This window comes from Oncorhynchus clarkii, chromosome 1 (genome assembly GCF_045791955.1).
Source record: "Oncorhynchus clarkii lewisi isolate Uvic-CL-2024 chromosome 1, UVic_Ocla_1.0, whole genome shotgun sequence".
NCBI lineage: Eukaryota > Metazoa > Chordata > Actinopteri > Salmoniformes > Salmonidae > Oncorhynchus > Oncorhynchus clarkii.
Genome location: NC_092147.1, coordinates 17,873,197 through 17,891,024, shown reverse-complemented (window position 1 = coordinate 17,891,024; position 17,828 = coordinate 17,873,197). Strand labels below are relative to the sequence as shown.

General features: G+C 43.9%; 1 protein-coding gene across 6 annotated transcripts in view; it reads right to left on the bottom strand.

Annotated features, from left to right (window-relative positions):
• Positions 1–32: 32 nt before the first annotated feature.
• LOC139374227 (zinc finger RNA-binding protein-like) overlaps positions 33–17,828 on the bottom strand; it is a 36,163-nt gene continuing 18,367 nt past the window's right edge. For 2 of the 6 annotated variants that reach the window (XM_071115289.1, XM_071115501.1), the window contains exons 11-19: positions 13,265–13,391; positions 12,883–13,118; positions 12,531–12,702; positions 11,319–11,493; positions 8,459–8,547; positions 8,180–8,275; positions 7,944–8,055; positions 4,881–4,978; positions 33–3,968 (exon numbers count right to left, since the gene is read on the bottom strand). In XM_071115289.1, coding sequence (XP_070971390.1) covers positions 3,795–3,968; positions 4,881–4,978; positions 7,944–8,055; positions 8,180–8,275; positions 8,459–8,547; positions 11,319–11,493; positions 12,531–12,702; positions 12,883–13,118; positions 13,265–13,391 — 1,279 coding nt within the window. In that variant the 3' untranslated portion in view covers positions 33–3,794. The remainder of the gene's footprint in view (positions 3,969–4,880; positions 4,979–7,943; positions 8,056–8,179; positions 8,276–8,458; positions 8,548–11,318; positions 11,494–12,530; positions 12,703–12,882; positions 13,119–13,264; positions 13,392–17,828) is intronic. The other 4 variants (XR_011627662.1, XM_071115468.1, XM_071115540.1 and 1 more) reach the window with 4 other exon arrangements.

Sequence of the window (17,828 nt, the reverse complement as noted above, 5' to 3'; positions counted from 1 at the left end):
ATATATTATTCATTCACACAATGAGAAAAGTATACATGAGTTATGTCTTTAATATTCATCCTTGGTTTTAGGCAGCACTACAAAGACGTTCAAATAATATTACAGCAACATGAACTCACCTTTTAACAAGAAGTTGATTGCAACATGATCCAAAGACAAAACAGTTAATTAAAATGGCTATTGTGAAGATGCTCTTTGAAAATAAAGACATCAAAAGCGTTTTTTTTTCTTTTTTTACAAAAACCTTAATTCAAAGATATCTGCATTTTTCCTCATTCATCACAATGATAAGATGTTCAAAATATTGCATGATACAGTATTGATTTATTACAATGTTCCCCTTTTAGAACTGTCAGCCCATATCACTCCTCCTCGCCTCTCCACCTGATGTGTGGTGAGCATTCTGGCCCAAATCGGTTACTGTGCATCCCCCAGTGGGTGTCACACATTGGTTGTGGATAAGGTGAGCTTCCCCCTAACTACAGTTGAAGTCAGAAGTTAACATACACTTAGGTTGGAGTCATTAAAAAACTAGTTTTTCAATCACTCCACAAATTTCATGTGACCAAACTATAGTTTTAGCAAGTCGGTTAGGACATCTACTTTGTGCATGACAAGTAATTTTTACAACAATTGTTTACAGACAGATTATTTCACTGTATCAGTATTCCAGTGGGTCAGAAGTTTGCATACACTAAGTTGTCTGTGCCTTTAAACAGCTCAGAAAATTCCATAAAATGTCATGGCTTTAGAAGCTTCTGATAGGCTAATTTACATAATTTGAGTCAATTGGAGGTGTACCTGTGGATGTATTTCAAGGCCTACCTTCAAACTCAGTGCCTCTTTGCTTGACGACATGGGAAAATCAAAAGAAATCAGCCAAGACCTCAGATAAAAAATTGTAGACCTCCACAAGTCTGGTTCATCCTTGGGAGCAATTTCCAAAATGCCTGAAGGTACCATGTTCATCTGTACAAACAATAGTACCCAAGTATAAATACCATGGGACCACGCAGCCGTCACACGACTCAGGAAGGAGACGCATTCGGTCTCCTAGAGATGAACGTACTTTGGTGCGAAAAGTTCAAATCAATCCGAGAACAGCAGCAAAGGACCTTTTAAAGATGCTGGAGGAAACAGGTAAAAAAGTATCTATATCCACAGTAAAACGAGTCCTATAGACATAACCTGAAAGGACACTCAGCAAGGAAGAAGCCACTGCTCCAAAACCGCAATAAAAAAAGCCAGACTACGGTTTGCAACTGCACATAGGGACCAAGATCGTACTTTTTGGAGAAAGGTCCTCTGGTCTGATGAAACAAAAATATAATTGTTTGGCCATAATGATCGTTATGTTTGGAGGAAAAGGGGTACGCTTGCAAGCCGAAGAACACCATTCCAACCGTGAAGCACGGGGGTGGCAGCATCACGTTGTGAGGGTGCTTTGCTACAAGAGGGATTGGTGCACTTCACAAAATAGATGGCATCATGAGGAGGAAAATTATGTGAATATATTGAAGCAACATCAGTCAGGAAGTTATAACTTGTTCGCAAATGGGTCTTCCAAACGGACAATGACCCCAAGCATACTTCCAAAGTTTTGGCAAAATGGCTTAAAGGACAACAAAGTCAAGGTATTGGAGTGGCCATCACGAAGCCCTGACCTCAATCACATAGAAAATGTGTGGGCAGAACTGAAAAAGCGTGTGCGAGCAAGGAGGCCTACAAACCTGACTCAGTTACACCAGTTCTGTCAGGAGGAATGGGCCAAAATTCACCCAACTTATTGTGGGAAGCTTGTGGAAGGCTACCTGAAACATATGACCAAAGTTAAAAACAATTTAAAGGCAATGCTACCAAATACTAATTGAGTGTATGTAAACTTCTGACCCACTGGGAATGTGACGAAATAAATAAAAGCTGAAATAAATCACTTTCTCTACTATTATTCTGACATTTCATATTCTTAAAATAAGGTGGTGATCCTAACAGGGAATTATTACTAGGATTAAATGTCAGGAATTGTGAAAAACTGAGTTTAAATGAATTTTGCTAAGGTGTATGTAAACTTCCAACTTCAGCTTTATGTAAAAGCACTATGTAAATCCAATCAATTAATTATATGAAATCTCCAAACACACTCCACAAAAGACAGATTTTTATGCAAAGAATATGGCTGCATATAATAACTCATTTCATAAGAACTTTATTCTCATAGCATGCTAGACAGACTGTGCAACATAGGAGCTATCTGTCAACTCCTCTTAAACAAAACATATTCTATAACCCTGTGATTTCCTTAAAAGCGTTTTGTGGTGCAATCAATCACATCTTCAAAAATGCAGATTTTTTTTTTTTCAGGTGTCTGACAAATTTATAGACATCTTTAAACTACACAGAGAGAGTGCTTTTCAAAGCGCTGTTTTCAGAGTGTTTCTTTACAGCTTTAGCATTTTATTTGTCATTGCCTGCAATTTTGGCACAATGAACTGTACATTTTTAAAACTTACTTTAATGTACTAATGTCGGTCTTTAAAGGGGGGCTGAACTTGGTTTCAAGTCTCATTAGGAAATGCGACAGAACGGTTTCGGAGGCGTGCTTTGATGTGGGTTACTCGTCTTGTGTTTGAACATGGGAAGTATTTGTACTTTTAATATGCCAAAACAGTACAGTTACATTCACTCACCCTTCAAGATAACTTGAACCAGTCTAACCATGTCTCGAAGTAGTCTTGCTAGTAAGTTAGCCAACATCTTTCACCAAGTCGCTTCAGCCGCCCGGTGTGCAACTGTGGCAAAATTGGGTTGACTTTAGATTGCCTGTCTGTGGAGCTAGTTAGGGACTGTCAATAAATTACACAATGTAAATGAGACAATAACTTCATGTTGCACACCTGTTCTCTTTAAATTATTTCAATATTTGTATATTCATTTCTAAAATGTATAGTTGGTTTGATGTCAAGTCATTGAAATTTGGAGCTATTGATATTTTTAAATGTTGTCCCATGTACATTGTGTAATTTACTGAAGGTCCCTAACTAACCCCATAGCGATATCAAATGTCAAACCAAATTGACCATGGGCATTACGATCTGGTCCTGTGCAGCTGCGCTCTGAAGTGATGATTATTTGGGTGCTGCCAGCTGTGGGCAGGATGAAAATAAACCCAATATATGTACCTAAATTAGTAACTCCTGCAGTCTTCAGTATATAACTGGCCTGTACAGTAAATGATTACATATTTTCTTCAATAAGAAAAGCAGGGGGAAAAAGTCCTTACAGTACATACAAAACAATGTAAGGAACAGTGGTTGGTACAAGTACTGTAAATGGGAGGGCTTCAGAAGTTGAATGGGCAAATATTCTGGAAATGGAATGATGCAATCATTTAGCCTGGTTCCAGATCAGTATGTGCTTTAGCAAACTCCTCTGATGATTGTTGTCATGAAGCACATACAGATCTGGGACCAGACTATCAGTCATTAGCTCCTAGAAACCTCAGTAAGTCAGTCTGACGTTAAAGCCAATTTTCAGCACAATTTTAAGAGTAAATCATCTTTACCTTTCCTATCCCATTCCCTCTAGTGGAGACATACATGTTACAACTAAGTCAGTTATATTCATATAGATTCTGAAAATTAAAAATAAATGTAAACGATGTGACATTCTGCCAGTATAGACGACTAACCTGCTATAGCCTGGGTGCTGATATGTTTGTTTTACTCTATCATTATCATGCCAACATTAGAAGCAAAACCAGACTGCCATCCAAGCTAACACTGCTCTGTCAGAGATCAAGCATCCACCTCTTCTGTATCCTCTTTCTTGTCTTTCTTGACCTCCCCCTCCCCAGTCTCGCTCCCGTCCCTTCTGCGCTTACGGTTCCGAGCGCTGGCCTTGGACGCCGGCAGGGAGTCCATCCCCAGAACCTTGTGGATCTGACGGAACGCCAGCAGTCGCAGAGCATGCTGGAATCAGAGACGAGAGGATCAGTGGACTTCAAACACATTCCATTGTCACACATATCAATGGGTAAAAATCAAAGACGAATGGAGTGTAATTAGAGCTAGCATAATGACTAGGGGTTTAAGTTAGAGGGATTTGAGTGTACAAAACTTTAACACCTGCTCTTTCCATGACAGACTGACCAAGTGAATCCAGGTCAACGCTATGATCCCTTGATTGATGTCACTTGTTAAATCAGTGTAGATTAAGGGGAGTAGACAGGTTAAAGAAAGATTTTTAAGCCTGGAGACAATTGAGACAATAATTGTGTGTGCCATTCAGAGGGTGAATAGACAAGAGTAATGAAAGTGCCTTTGAACAGAGTATGTTAGTAGGTGCCAGCCAGGCGCACCGGTTTGTATCAAGAACTGCAACGCTGTTGGTTTTTTCATGCTCAACAGTTTCCCATGTGTATCAAGAATGGTCCACCACCCAAAGGACATCTAGCCAACTTGACACAACTGTGGGAAGCATTGGAGTTAACATGGACCAGAATCCCTGTGGAACATTTGACACCTTGTAGAGTCCATGCTTTGACGAATTGAGGCTGTTCTGAGGGCAAAAGCTCAAGAGGTTGCAACTCAATATTAGAAGCGATCTCAGTGAGATTGAAAGAGGAGTCGCAAAGAAACACAGGGGGTTTAAAGGTTGTGTGTACACACACACACACACACACACACACACACACACACACACACACACACACACACACACACACACACACACACACACACACCTTATCCATGATTTCTTTACAGAAATTCATATTCAATGTCTTCTGTACGCAGCACAGTTTCCCAGTCTAAGATGGTAGACCACCAAATGTTAAAGTTGATTATACCAATCACATGGTGAGAGTGTGGTAGTGAGCATACCTGTGCGCTGGCAGTAATGTCTTCCCTGGCTTGTTTGGTCATGCTCCACAGAGCATCGGTTTGGTGTTTCTCACAGGGGTCCAGCAGCCCAGGACCGTCTAAGAAAGAGGAACACAAAATCAGTACACACACACTGATTTGTTTAACACTTTGGTTACTACATGATTCCATATGTGTTATTTCATAGTTTTGATGTCTTCACTATTATTCTACAATGTAGAAAATAGTAAATATAAAGAAAAACTCTGGAATGAGTAGGTGTCCAAACTTTTGACTGGTACTCTCTGTGTGTGTGTGTGTGTGTGTGTGTGTGTGTGTGTGTGAGAGAGATATATATATATATATATATATATATATCTATCACACACACATCCTACTGCCACATTATTTAGATTGTTCCACTCACTGTTTACATACCACCTCTTTGTACAACTTAGTTCATTTTCAGAGCTATGTTTACCACTGACAAAGCACATTGTACAGAGCAAACTGCAAGTTTCCCCATGGACCCTGAATGACCAGTGGAAAGCACTAGAGAACAAAGGTGCTCCAGGTGGGTCAAAACAGAGCTATTTTTTACATTTGTAATTTAACAGATGCTCTTATCCGGAGCGACTTCCAGTAGTGCATACATTTTCGTACTGGTCCCCTAGGGGTATGTATCAAACCCGCAACCCTGCCATTGCAAGCCATGCTCTACCAACTGAGCCACACGGTATCAATGTGATGTGGGCGTGATCCCCCCCCCCCTGGCCTAACAAATAGATGTGGGGTGAACCTGGCCTAACTAATAGATGTGTGGTGATCCCCCCTGGCCTAACTAATAGATGTGGGGTGATCCCCCTGGCCTAACTAATAGATGTGGGGTGAACCTGGCCTAACTAATAGATGTGGGGGTGTTCCCACCCTGCCTAACTAATAGATGTGGGGTAAACCCCCCCTGGCCTAACTAATATATGTGGGGTGAATCCCCCTGGTCTAACTAATAGATGTGGGGTGATCCCACCCTGCCTAACTAATAGATGTGGGGTGATCCCACCCTGCCCTAACTAATAGATGTGGGGTAAACCCCCCTGGCCTAACATATAGATGTGGGGGTGATCCCCCCCCCCCCTGGCCTAACTAATAGATGTGGGGGTGATCCCCCCCTGGCCTAACTAATAGGTGCGGGGTGAACCCCCCCTGGCCTAACTAATAGATGTGGGGTGAACCCCCCCTGGCCTAACTAATAGATGTGTGGTGATCCCACCCTGCCTAACTAATAGATGTGGGGTGATCCCCCCTGGCCTAACTAATAGATGTGGGGGTGAACCCCCCTGGCCTAACTAATAGATGTGGGGTGAACCCCCCCTGGCCTAACATATAGATGTGGGGTGATCCCCCTGGCCTAACTAATAGATGTGGGGGTGATCCCCCCTTGGCCTAACTAATAGATGCGGGGTGAACCCCCCCTGGCCTAACTAATAGATGTGGGGTGAACCACCCCTGGCCTAACTAATAGATGTGGGGTGATCTCCCCCCTTGGCCAAACTAATAGATGTCGGGTGAACCCCCCTGGCCTAACAAATAGATGTGGGGGTGATCCAACCCTGCCCAACAAATAGATGTGGGGGTGATCCCACCCTGCCTAACTAATAGATGTGGGGGTGATCCAACCCTGCCCAACAAATAGATGTGGGGGTGATCCAACCCTGCCCAACAAATAGATGTGGGGGTGATCCCACCCTGCCTAACTAATAGATGTGGGGGTGAACCCCCCTGGCCTAACTAATGGATGTGGGGGTGATCCAACCCTGCCTAACTAATAGAAGTGGGGTAAACCCCCCCTGGCCTAACTAATATATGTGGGGTGAATCCCCCTGGTCTAACTAATAGATGTGGGGTGATCCCACCCTGCCTAACTAATAGATGTGGGGTGATCCCACCCTGCCCTAACTAATAGATGTGGGGTAAACCCCCCTGGCCTAACATATAGATGTGGGGTGATCCCCCCTGGCCTAACTAATAGATGTGGGGGTGATCCCCCCCCCTGGCCTAACTAATAGGTGCGGGGTGAACCCCCCTGGCCTAACTAATAGATGTGGGGTGAACCCCCCCTGGCCTAACTAATAGATGTGGGGTAAACCCTCCCTGGCCTAACATATAGATGTGGGGTGATCCCCCTGGCCTAACTAATAGATGTGGGGTGAACCCCCCCTGGCCTAACTAATAGATGTGGGGTAAACCCCCCCTGGCCTAACTAATAGATGTGGGGGTGATCCCCCCCCTGGCCTAACTAATAGATGTTGGGGTGATCCCCCCCCCCCCCTGGCCTAACTAATAGATGTGGGGGTGATCCAACCCTGCCCAACAAATAGATGTGGGGGTGATCCCACCCTGCCTAACTAATAGATGTGGGGGTGAACCTCCCTGGCCTAACTAATAGATGTGGGGTGAACCCCCCCTGGCCTAACTAATAGACGTGGGGTGAACCCCCCCTGGCCTAACATGTTCAGAGCTATGTTTACCACTGACAAAGCACATTGTACAGTGCAAACTGCAAGTTTCCCCATGGACCCTGAATGACCAGTGGAAAGCACTAGAGAACAAAGGTGCTCCAGGTAGGTCAAAACAGAGCTATTTTTTACATTTGTAATTTAGCAGACGCTCTTATCCGGAGCGACTTCCAGTAGTGCATACATGTTCGTACTGGTCCCCTAGGGGTATGTATCAAACCCGCAACCCTGCCATTGCAAGCGCCATGCTCTACCAACTGAGCCACACGGGATCAATGTGATGTGGGGGTGATTCCCCACCCTGACCTAACTAATAGATGTGGGATGAACCTGGCCTAACTAATAGATGTGGGGTGAACCCCCCCTGGCCTAACTAATAGATGTGGGGTGATCCCTCCCCCCTGGCCTAACTAATAGATGTGGGGTGACCCCCCCCGGCCTAACTAATAGATGTGTGGTGATCCTCCCCCTGGCCTAACTAATAGATGTGTGGTGATCCTCCCCCTGGCCTAACTAATAGATGTGGGGTGATCCCCCCCCTGCCTAATGAATACTAAAACTCCTTCACCTGGCAGTAGGATGCCAGTAGCGATACATTCCAGGACCCTACGCATGGCTTCCCCTGGGCTGAGGGGCCCTGTGGCACTGCTGATGGCCTTCTCTACCAGCAGCTCCATAGCCTGAACACAGGGAAAGGACACACACACACACACCACGTAAAACACAATTCACACAATCGAAAACATCAATTATCATCAACTAGCTTCCTTAGAAAAGCTCAACACTGAGACAGAACATCCTCACCCAGGATGACATCTTGCCCCAGGTTGGCACTCGCTGGCAAAGATCCCGTAACACTCTAATGATGATCACACAGGACTGAAGACCATTGGCACGAGCCTGTAGATGCCACACACACACACCTGTTACAGTACAGTGTTACACAAAGGCTAGCCTGGAGTACTTTGTAGTTAGCCTGAGTCCCAGATCTGTTTGTGCCGTTTGGCCAACTCCATTGCTGTCATCGTCACGATCCGGGACTCCAGCTAGTTTGAAGTGATCCATTGTACATATTGTCTTTACCTGGAACCACTTGGCGTGTCTCAGAGCAGCTAGGTATTCCAGGCACTTGTTCTGGTTCAGAACATCAGCAGGGTCTTTCTCAGGCACCCCTAGAGTAGGAGAGAAAGGACACACTGGCTCATTGATTACTGATTGATCACTCATATGACTGTCCAGCAGTGCCACCTACAGTTCTGTTTCACATAGATTTATAGGTTATGGCCCAGTATTAACAACAGAGAGATATTTAAATATTTAAGTGATTGCATTGGATGTGTTGATTAACAAAAGATGACAAACAGGATAATTCAACACAATGATTATGTCAGACTGTCTTCCCACAAATCTTTTCCATGGTAAGACAATGTAATGTGCCTACAATGCATTCAAGTTGGGAACTCAAGGAATTCTGTTTTGGGACTTGATGTTCTTAATGCATTCATTGCCATGTCATACTATTTATCAATAGACAGACATATTGAACTGAGTAGACATATGGAATGCCAAATGGTAACTTCTCAGTAATTTCACAAGATAAGCTACAGTAAGCAGTACCATGGGGCTTTCCATACTTCCATGTTCCTAGAGACTGTTGTGGCAAAAGTGGTAGACATTACCGCAGGGGTGGACAAACTACAGCCCGTGGGCCGGAACTGGCCAACGAGACTATTCAATCCTGCCCGATAGAGGTTTGAGTAAAAAATGTGTGTGTGTGTGTGTGTGTGTGTGTGTGTGTGTGTGGGGTTAAAAAAAAAAAAAACACTTCAGGCCACTCGAGCATCTAAAACCAGATAGAAAGTAAGTAGAAATTATAAACGGACATACACTACCGTTCAAAAGTTGTGTCACTTAGAAATGTCCTTGTTTTTGAAAGAAAATCACATTTTTTGACCATTAAAATAACATCAAATTGATCAGAAATAACCATAAAACTTAATTAAAAAGTACCCGCAAAACACCAGTCTCAACGTCAACAGTGAAGAGGCGACTCCGGGATGCTGACCTTCTAGGCAGAGTTTCTCTGTCCAGTGTTCTTTTCATTGGTCAGTCTGAGATATGGCTTTTTCTTTGCATCTCTGCATAGAAGGCCAACATCCCAGAGTCACCTCTTCACTGTTGAGACTGGTGTTTTGCGGGTACTATTTAATGAAGCTGCTAGTTGAGGACTTGTGAGGCGTCTGTTTCTCAAACTAGATAGTCTAATATACTTGTCCTCTTGCTCAGTTGTGCACCGGGGCCTCCTACTCTTACTATTCTGGTTAGAGACAGTTTGCGCTGTTCTGTGAAGGGAGTAGTACACAGCGTTGTACCAGATCTTCAGTTTCTTGGCAATTACTCGCATGGAATAGCCTTCATTTCTCAGAACAAGAATATACTGACGAGTTTCAGAAGAAAGTGCTTTGTTTCTGGCCATTGAGCCTGTAATCGAACCCACAAATGCTGATGCGCCAGATACTCAACTAGTCTATAGAAGTCCAGTTTTATTGCTTCTTTAAATCAGAACAATAGTTTTCAGCTGTGCTAACATAATTGCAAAAGGGTTTTCTAATGATCAATCAGCCTTTTAAAACGATAAACTTCGATTAGCTGATACAACGTGCCATTGGAACACAGTAGTGATGGTTGCTGATAATGGACCTCTACATAGGCGTACAGATATTCCATTTTTAAAAATCAGCCATTTTCAGCTACAATTTACAACATTAACAATGTCTACACTGTATTTCTGATCAATTTGCTGTTATTTTAAATGGACATCAAAAAAAGTGTTTCTTTCAAATACAAGGACATTTCTAAGTGACCCAAACGTTTGAACGGTAGTGTATATATTTCAAATAACTGCCATTTTTCAGGCCCGTAAATTGCTTTTGACAAACAATTCGGTCCGTAAAAGAATCTGCGTGTCCCTCCACAAAATTTGGTAATCCCAATGTGGCCCTTCAGCAAAAAACATTGCCCACCCCTGCGTTAGATCCTCTGGTACAGGGGGATATACATGTACATACTGTATGGTTGTCTAGGTCTGCTGATACAGGCAGACACACTGATCAACAAACCCAAACACAACTTAAGCAATGGGAAATATAATTTGTTTTCCAAGTAGTGTATACAGTAATAGAAAAAGGTGAAATCAGCTCAAATAGGTGAGGGAGTGTTTTACATCTCACAATGGTTCTAACAGTGTGCTGCACTGCATCGCAGCCTAATCAATTCATAAATCTAGTCCCAACTTTAATAGAGACCATTGTGTGGGGATAGAATTACACTCCAACACCGTGTCAACCAATACTTTGATAATGCCGTTTCAGTTAGCAGGCATGAGAGATGGAAGTGTGGGAAGGTCATGGGACCTTGTGAAATCCCTTAGCAACTATTAACCAATTACATGACAGAAATAGACATGGCGATCAATGGTAACAAAATAAAGTCATTATTTAATTTCAGAAAAGTGTTAAATGCACCCTTAACCCTGGGTATCATCTTCACATAGCTCAGTACTTCCATTGTTGTCATGGTTTCATGGGGCATATCTGGGCATGTTTAGAGAAACATACACAAAAACCTTAATGGCATAGAAAGGTCGGAGAGCACGGCTTTAGATTTCCATATCAGACAAAGTGAAAAACAACTCGACTACTGGTACTACAAATTATGGATAAATTAAAACAAGAGACAGAAACAAAATGGTGAGTCAATTCACTTCATATCATCGGTGTCCGGGATGGGAGAAACAAAAGTATTATTCTATGATATCTACCACATTTGGATGAAATAGTCATTATGTGCTTGGTTAAAAGTCCCATTTTAGTTATTTTTGTTCAGCTTGAGGTTTGGGGGACACACAGTGCATTTATTGGACTGAAAGCTTGGCTTCTCTAACCTTTCTCAGCCGCTTTGTCTCCTGCCTTTTCCTCCTTGTCAGGGGCAGGGTCCTCCCTCATCAGTGGCGAGGTTAGAGAGATGGTGACCTGCATTTTTGGCTCCTTGCTCGAAAAAATCACGATGTTGGCTTCCTCAGGGTGAGCCTTCACCTCATACTGATCTTCAGAAAATGGCTGCCGGTTAAAAGGACACTGGATTACTCACTACAGAGGAGGGGGTTATCTTTATGGACTGGGGGGCAGGGGAGATTAGTTTGATAGGGCACTGGATTAATGTATTTGGCCCCAGATATTCAAATAATTTCTTAATAGCTGCATTTAGCTTTTAAAAAGGCCAATTTAGATAACCTTGTGCTAGTGGACAAATGCAGAATTATAGATATATTTTTTTTAGACAGTGGTTGTCAATACATGGGCACAAATGTTGTTTTTAATCAATGGCTTTATGTAACCTTAGGGGAGTAAATTTTAACTATAGCCCCACTCTCTCTGTAGGGTTCAGGTGTCATAACCAGGCAGTGGCACTAAAGATCAGTCAAATGCACTACTAATGAAACACTTATTGTAGCAGAACTTCAGGAGGGAGGAAGGAAATGCAACACACACCACAGGTTTAATCTACACCTGGGCTCAACAAGTATTTGTTTTCTTTCAAATGCTTTGAACATTTAATTAAACCTGCTTGGAGTGCCAGATGTGCAGAATTTGCACTTGTATTTGATTTGTTTTACCATTTCATTGTTTCCATTGTGCCAGACAAGCTCATAGCTCAATCAAGCGCAGCCAAAGTATTTGAATGAAAACAATTACTTTAAGCCAAATCTGTTTGGTATAGGTCCTCTCCTTAACTGTTTCGTTTTGAATAGCCTTGATGTCCATCTGTATCCACTCTCCTTTAATAATTAATGATACAGTGTGATCTTCCAATTAGTTCCTCCTTCAGTGTTGGTGCCGATTTCTTTCACTTTAGCCCTGATGACAACCTCACGACATGAAGTCAAGCGTTGTGGTTCGTATTTAAAATGATCAGATTTCCTCTGTTGTGACACTTTGCCTAACAAATATGATGGGGGGGCTGCTTATAATGATTGATGTGATTAATATTTCTGGTGTGTAATCCAACGGTATGTAGAAAATCCCACCTCCAACACATAGACAGTGGATCCCAAAAGCCAGTGATTCCACTAAAGGAAAGCTGTCTGTGGTCTTACCGCCATTTCTTTGGGCAGCTGCTCAGCAATGTCCTTCAGCAGAGAGAGGGTGGGCTTCTTGGCAGCCAGCAGAATGAGCTCCACGTTCCTATCCCCATGGAGCAGCAGGCCCTTGGCCAGGATGCCCACCCTCATCACCCCCTTCAGCATACGGGCCGCCTGGTTGTCCGGTCTATACACCAGGGATCAGAGGACCAGCAGGAATGAGTAAAGAAAAAGCTACAGATCAGGCTACATGCCCATGGCCCACACCACGAGGGATCAGCGTTACAGAACTTTCAAGTATAAATGTGTTGTATAGAACATTGTGTGAATGATGTAGTGCACTAGTACAGACCCATACAGCTCTTACCCTTTCTCTCCAGCATCAGCCTCTGTAGCAGCTGACGGAGCAGCCGACGGAGCAGCCGACGGAGCAGCCGACAGAGGCTCTTTCTCCAGCAGGGAGACAGACACCAGTTTGAGAGCTCTCTCAGTGTGGGAGACGATCCTCTGCACTGCCTGCAGCTCCTCCTCCACAGGGTAGATGGTGGAGTGTTTGGCCATGATGTGGCGGTCGTCTGGGGAGTCCGGCCGACGCACAGGCTGCTAAGGGGAAAAGAGAAGAGCTCAATGAAACCAGGTGCCCTCTTAAAACTAGCCACTTCTGGAAACAAACAGAAAAGCTAAAACACCAGTTTTTTTCTCTATTGATCAAGTTCATGTAAATGATTGATTGAATCATTGATTCTCACCAGTAGGGGGGGAACTGGCATGCCGGGCCGGCTCATGAGTGGAGGGGGGGCCATCATGTGCCTCTGCTCCCCCCAGTACAACTGCTCCTCCTCCCTCCTCCTCCAGTACATGTCCTCCTCATAGCGGCTGGCAGAGGACACACATACAGAACAGGATTATTAAATATTCTGACTGGGTAGATTTTTCTGCTGAGATACCCGTCTCTGTCAGGTGAAAATGCTGATCAGGAGATAGGGAAACATCTTTGAGACAGTTAGAAAGCAGTTTGCAAGATTATGCAGGGGGAATCAAGAGAACTTCTTGATCAACAGAAAGCCAATTACAGACTCCTTTTTCAATCTGCGTATTCCCTCAAATCTCAGTTGTCTTGAGTCTGCACAGAACTTTCAGGACCTAGAATCAATGGAGAAACTCAAGTTTTTAATCCTGTATCTATTGGACACATTCACAAAAATTGTTATAGCATCTAAACCCTCAAGCTGCATAGCGGACCCTATTCCAACTAAACTAATGAAAGGCAGGCCAAGCACCGGAAGTAGCTCTATGTTGAACATAATAAATGGCTCCCTATCCTCCGAATGTGTACCGCAAACGACCACCCCTCATCACTGTCAAAAGCACCATAAAACGGCCTCCCGGGTGGCGCAGTGGTCTAAGGCACTGCATCGCAGTGCTAGCTGTGCCAGCAGAGACTCTGGGTTCGAGCACAGGCTCTGTCGCAGCCGGCCGCGACCAGAAGGTCCATGGGGCGACGCACAATTGGCCTAACGCCGTCCAGGTTAGGGAGGGTTTGGCCGGTAGGGATATCCTTGTCTCATTGCGCACTAGCGACTCCTGTGGCGGGCCGGGCGCAGTGCGCGCTGACCAGGTCGCTAGGTGTACGGTGTTTCCGCCGACACATTGGTGCAGCTGGCTTCCGGATTGGATGCGCGCTGTGTTAAGAAGCAGTGCGGCTTGGTTGGGTTGTGTTTCGGAGGACGCATGACTTTCAACCTTCGTCTCTCCTGAGCCCATACGGGAGTTGTAGTGATGAGACAAGACAGTAACTACTAACAATTGGATACCACAAAATTGGGGAGAAAAAGGGAGTAAAATGTTCTGTTTTTTTAAGAAAATAAAAAAAGCGCCCTAAAACACTTCAGCGAGCAGGCCTTTCTAATCGACCTGGCCCGGGTATCCTGGAAGGATATTGACATTCCGTCAGTACAGGATGCCTGGGTATTCTTTAAAAGTGCTTTCCTCACCATCTTAAATAAGCATGCCCCATTCAAAACATGTAGAACTAAGAAAATATATAGCCCTTGGTTCACCCCAGACCTGACTGCCCTTGACCAGCACAAAAACATCCTGTAGCATTCTGCATTAGCATTGAATAGCCCCCACAATATGCAACTTTTCAGGGAAGTTAGGAACCAATATACACAGGCAGTTAGGAAAGCAAAGGCTAGCTTTTTCAAACAGAAATTTGCATCCTGTAGCACAAACTTCAAAAAGTTCTGGGCCACTGTAAAGTCCATGGAAAATAAGAGCACCTCCTCCTAGCTGCCCACTGCACTGAGGCTTGGAAACACTGTCACCACCAATAAATCTACAATAGAGAATTTCAATAAGCATTTTTATATGGCTGGCCATGCTTTCCACCTGGCTACCTCTACCCCAGTCAATAGTTCTGCAACACTCACAGCAACTTTCCCAAGCCTCCCCATTTCTCCTTCACCCAAATCCAGATAGCTGATGTTCTGCAAAAATCTGGACCCTCTCTAAAATTACCCCTATTACTAGCCTGTTCAACCTCTCTTTCGTATCGTCTGAGATCCCCAAAGACTAGAAAGCTGCCGCGGTCATCCCCCTCTTCAAAGGGGGAGACACTCTAGACCCAAACTATCCTACCCTGCCTATCTAAAGTCTTCAAAAGCCAAGTTAACAAAACAGATCACTGACCATTTCGAATCCCACCGTACCTTCTCCGCTATGCAATCTGGTTTCCGAGCTGGTCATGGGTGCACCTCAGCCACGCTCAAGGTCCTAAATGATATCATAACTGCCATCGATAAAAGACAGTACTGCGCAGTCGTCTTCATCGTTCACCAACTACTTCTCAGACAGAGTTCAGTGTGTCAAATCGAAGGGCCTGTTGTCCGGACCTCTGGCAGTCTATGGGGGTGCCACAGGGTTCAATTCTCGGGCCGACTCTCTTCTCTGTATATATCACTGATGTTGCTCTTGCTGCTGGTGATTCTCTGATGCACCTCTACGCAGATGACACCATTCTGTATACTTCTGGCTCTTCTTTGGACACTGTTAACAAACCTCCAGACAATCTTCAATGCCATACAACACTCCTTCCGTGGCCTCCAACTGCTCTTAAATGCAAGTAAAAGTAAATGCATGCTCTTCAACGATTGCTGCTCTACCCGCCCGCCCGCCCAGCATCACTACTCTGGACGATTCTGACTTGTGGATAACAAGTGGACAATTACAAATAAATAGCCCACCCAACTACCTCATACCCATATTGTTATTTATTTTTTGCTCATTTGCACCCCAGTATCTCTACTTGCAGATTCATCTTCAGCACATCTGTCACTTGTGTTTAATTGCTAAATTGTAATTATTTTGCCACTATGGCCTATTTATCGCCTTACCTCCCTAATCTTACTACATTTGCACACACTGTACTTTTGTTTATCCCATGTGTAACTCTGTGTCGCACTGCTTTGCTTTATCTTGGCCAGGTCGCAGTGGTAGATGAGAACAAGTTCTCAACTGGCCTATCTGGTTAATAAAGTTGAAAAAAAAATTGAAAAAAATAAAGCACTAAATAAAGTTAGGTTCAAAACCTCTTACGGATCAGCCCGTTTTTCTCCAATTTTCGCCTAAAATGACTTATCCAAATCTAAACACTGCTGCTAAATTCTTGACAAGAACAAAAAAGAATGTGATCATATTACTCCAGTGCTAGCCTCTAGATAGGCTTTCTGTTAAGGCTAGGGCTGAGTTCCAAGGTTTTACTGCTAACCTACAAAGCATTACATGGGCTTGCTCCTACCCATCTCTCCGATCTGGTCCTGCGTTAACACCTACACCTGCGCTACGGTCACAAGACGCAGGCCTCCTTATTGTCCCAATAATTTCTAAGCAACAGCTGGAGGTAGGGTTTTCTCCTATAGAGCTCAATTTTTATGGAATGGTCTGCCTACCCATGTGAGAGACGCAGACTTTAAGTCTTCTCTTGAGTAGGTCCTAACCTGTACCCCAACACATTGACTCGGTACCAATACCCCATGTACAGTGGGGCAAAAAAGTATTTAGTCAGCCACCAATTGTGCAAGTTCTCCCACTTAAAAAGATGAGGTCTGTAATTTTCATCATAGGTACACTTCAACTATGACAGACAAAATGAGAAGAAAAAAATCCAGAAAAATCACATTGTAGGATTTTTTATGAATTTATTTGCAAATTATGGTGGAAAATAAGTATTTGGTCAGTTTCTCAATACTTTGTAATTGCCAACAAAGCATATATAACAGAGGTCAAACGTTTTCTGTAAGTCTTCACAAGGTTTTCACACACTGTTGCTGGTATTTTGGCCCATTCCTCCATGCAGATCTCCTCTAGAGCAGTGATGTTTTGGGGCTGTTGCTGGGCAACACGGACTTTCAACTCCCTCCAAAGATTTTCTATGGGGTTGAGATCTGGAGACTGGCTTGGCCACTCCAGGACCTTGAAATGCTTCTTACGAAGCCACTCCTTCGTTGCCCGGGCGGTGTGTTTGGGATCATTGTCATGCTGAAAGACGCAGCCACATTTCATCTTCAATGCCCTTGCAGATGGAAGGAGGTTTTCACTCAAAATCTCACAATGCATGGCCCCATTCATTCTTTCCTTTACACGGATCAATCGTCCTGGTCCCTTTGCAGAAAAACAGTCCCAAAGCATGATGTTTCCACCCACATGCTTCACAGTAGGTATGGTGTTATTTGGATGCAACTCTGCATTCTTTGTCCTCCAAACACGACGAGTTGAGTTTTTACCAAAAAGTTATATTTTGGTTTCATCTGACCATATGGCATTCTCCCAATCTTCTTCTGGATCATCCAAATGCTCTCTAGCAAACTTCAGACGGGCCTGGACATGTACTGGCTTAAGCAGGGGGACATGTCTGGCACTGCAGGATTTGAGTCCCTGGCGGTGTAGTGTGTTACTGATGGTAGGCTTTGTTACTTTGGTCCCAGCTCTCTGCAGGTCATTCACTAGGTCACCCTGTGTGGTTCTGAGATGTTTGCTCACCGTTCTTGTGATCATTTTGAGATCTTGCGTGGAGCCCCAGACCGAGGAAGGTTATCAGTAGTCTTGTATGTCTTCCATTTCCTAATAATTGCTCCCACAGTTGATTTCTTCAAACCAAGCTGCTTACCTATTGCAGATTCAGTCTTCCCAGCCTGGTGCAGGTCTACAATTTTGTTTCTGGTGTCCTTTGACAGCTCTTTGGTCTTGGCCATAGTGGAGTTTGGAGTGTGACTGTTTGAGGTTGTGGACAGGTGTCTTTTATACTGATAACAA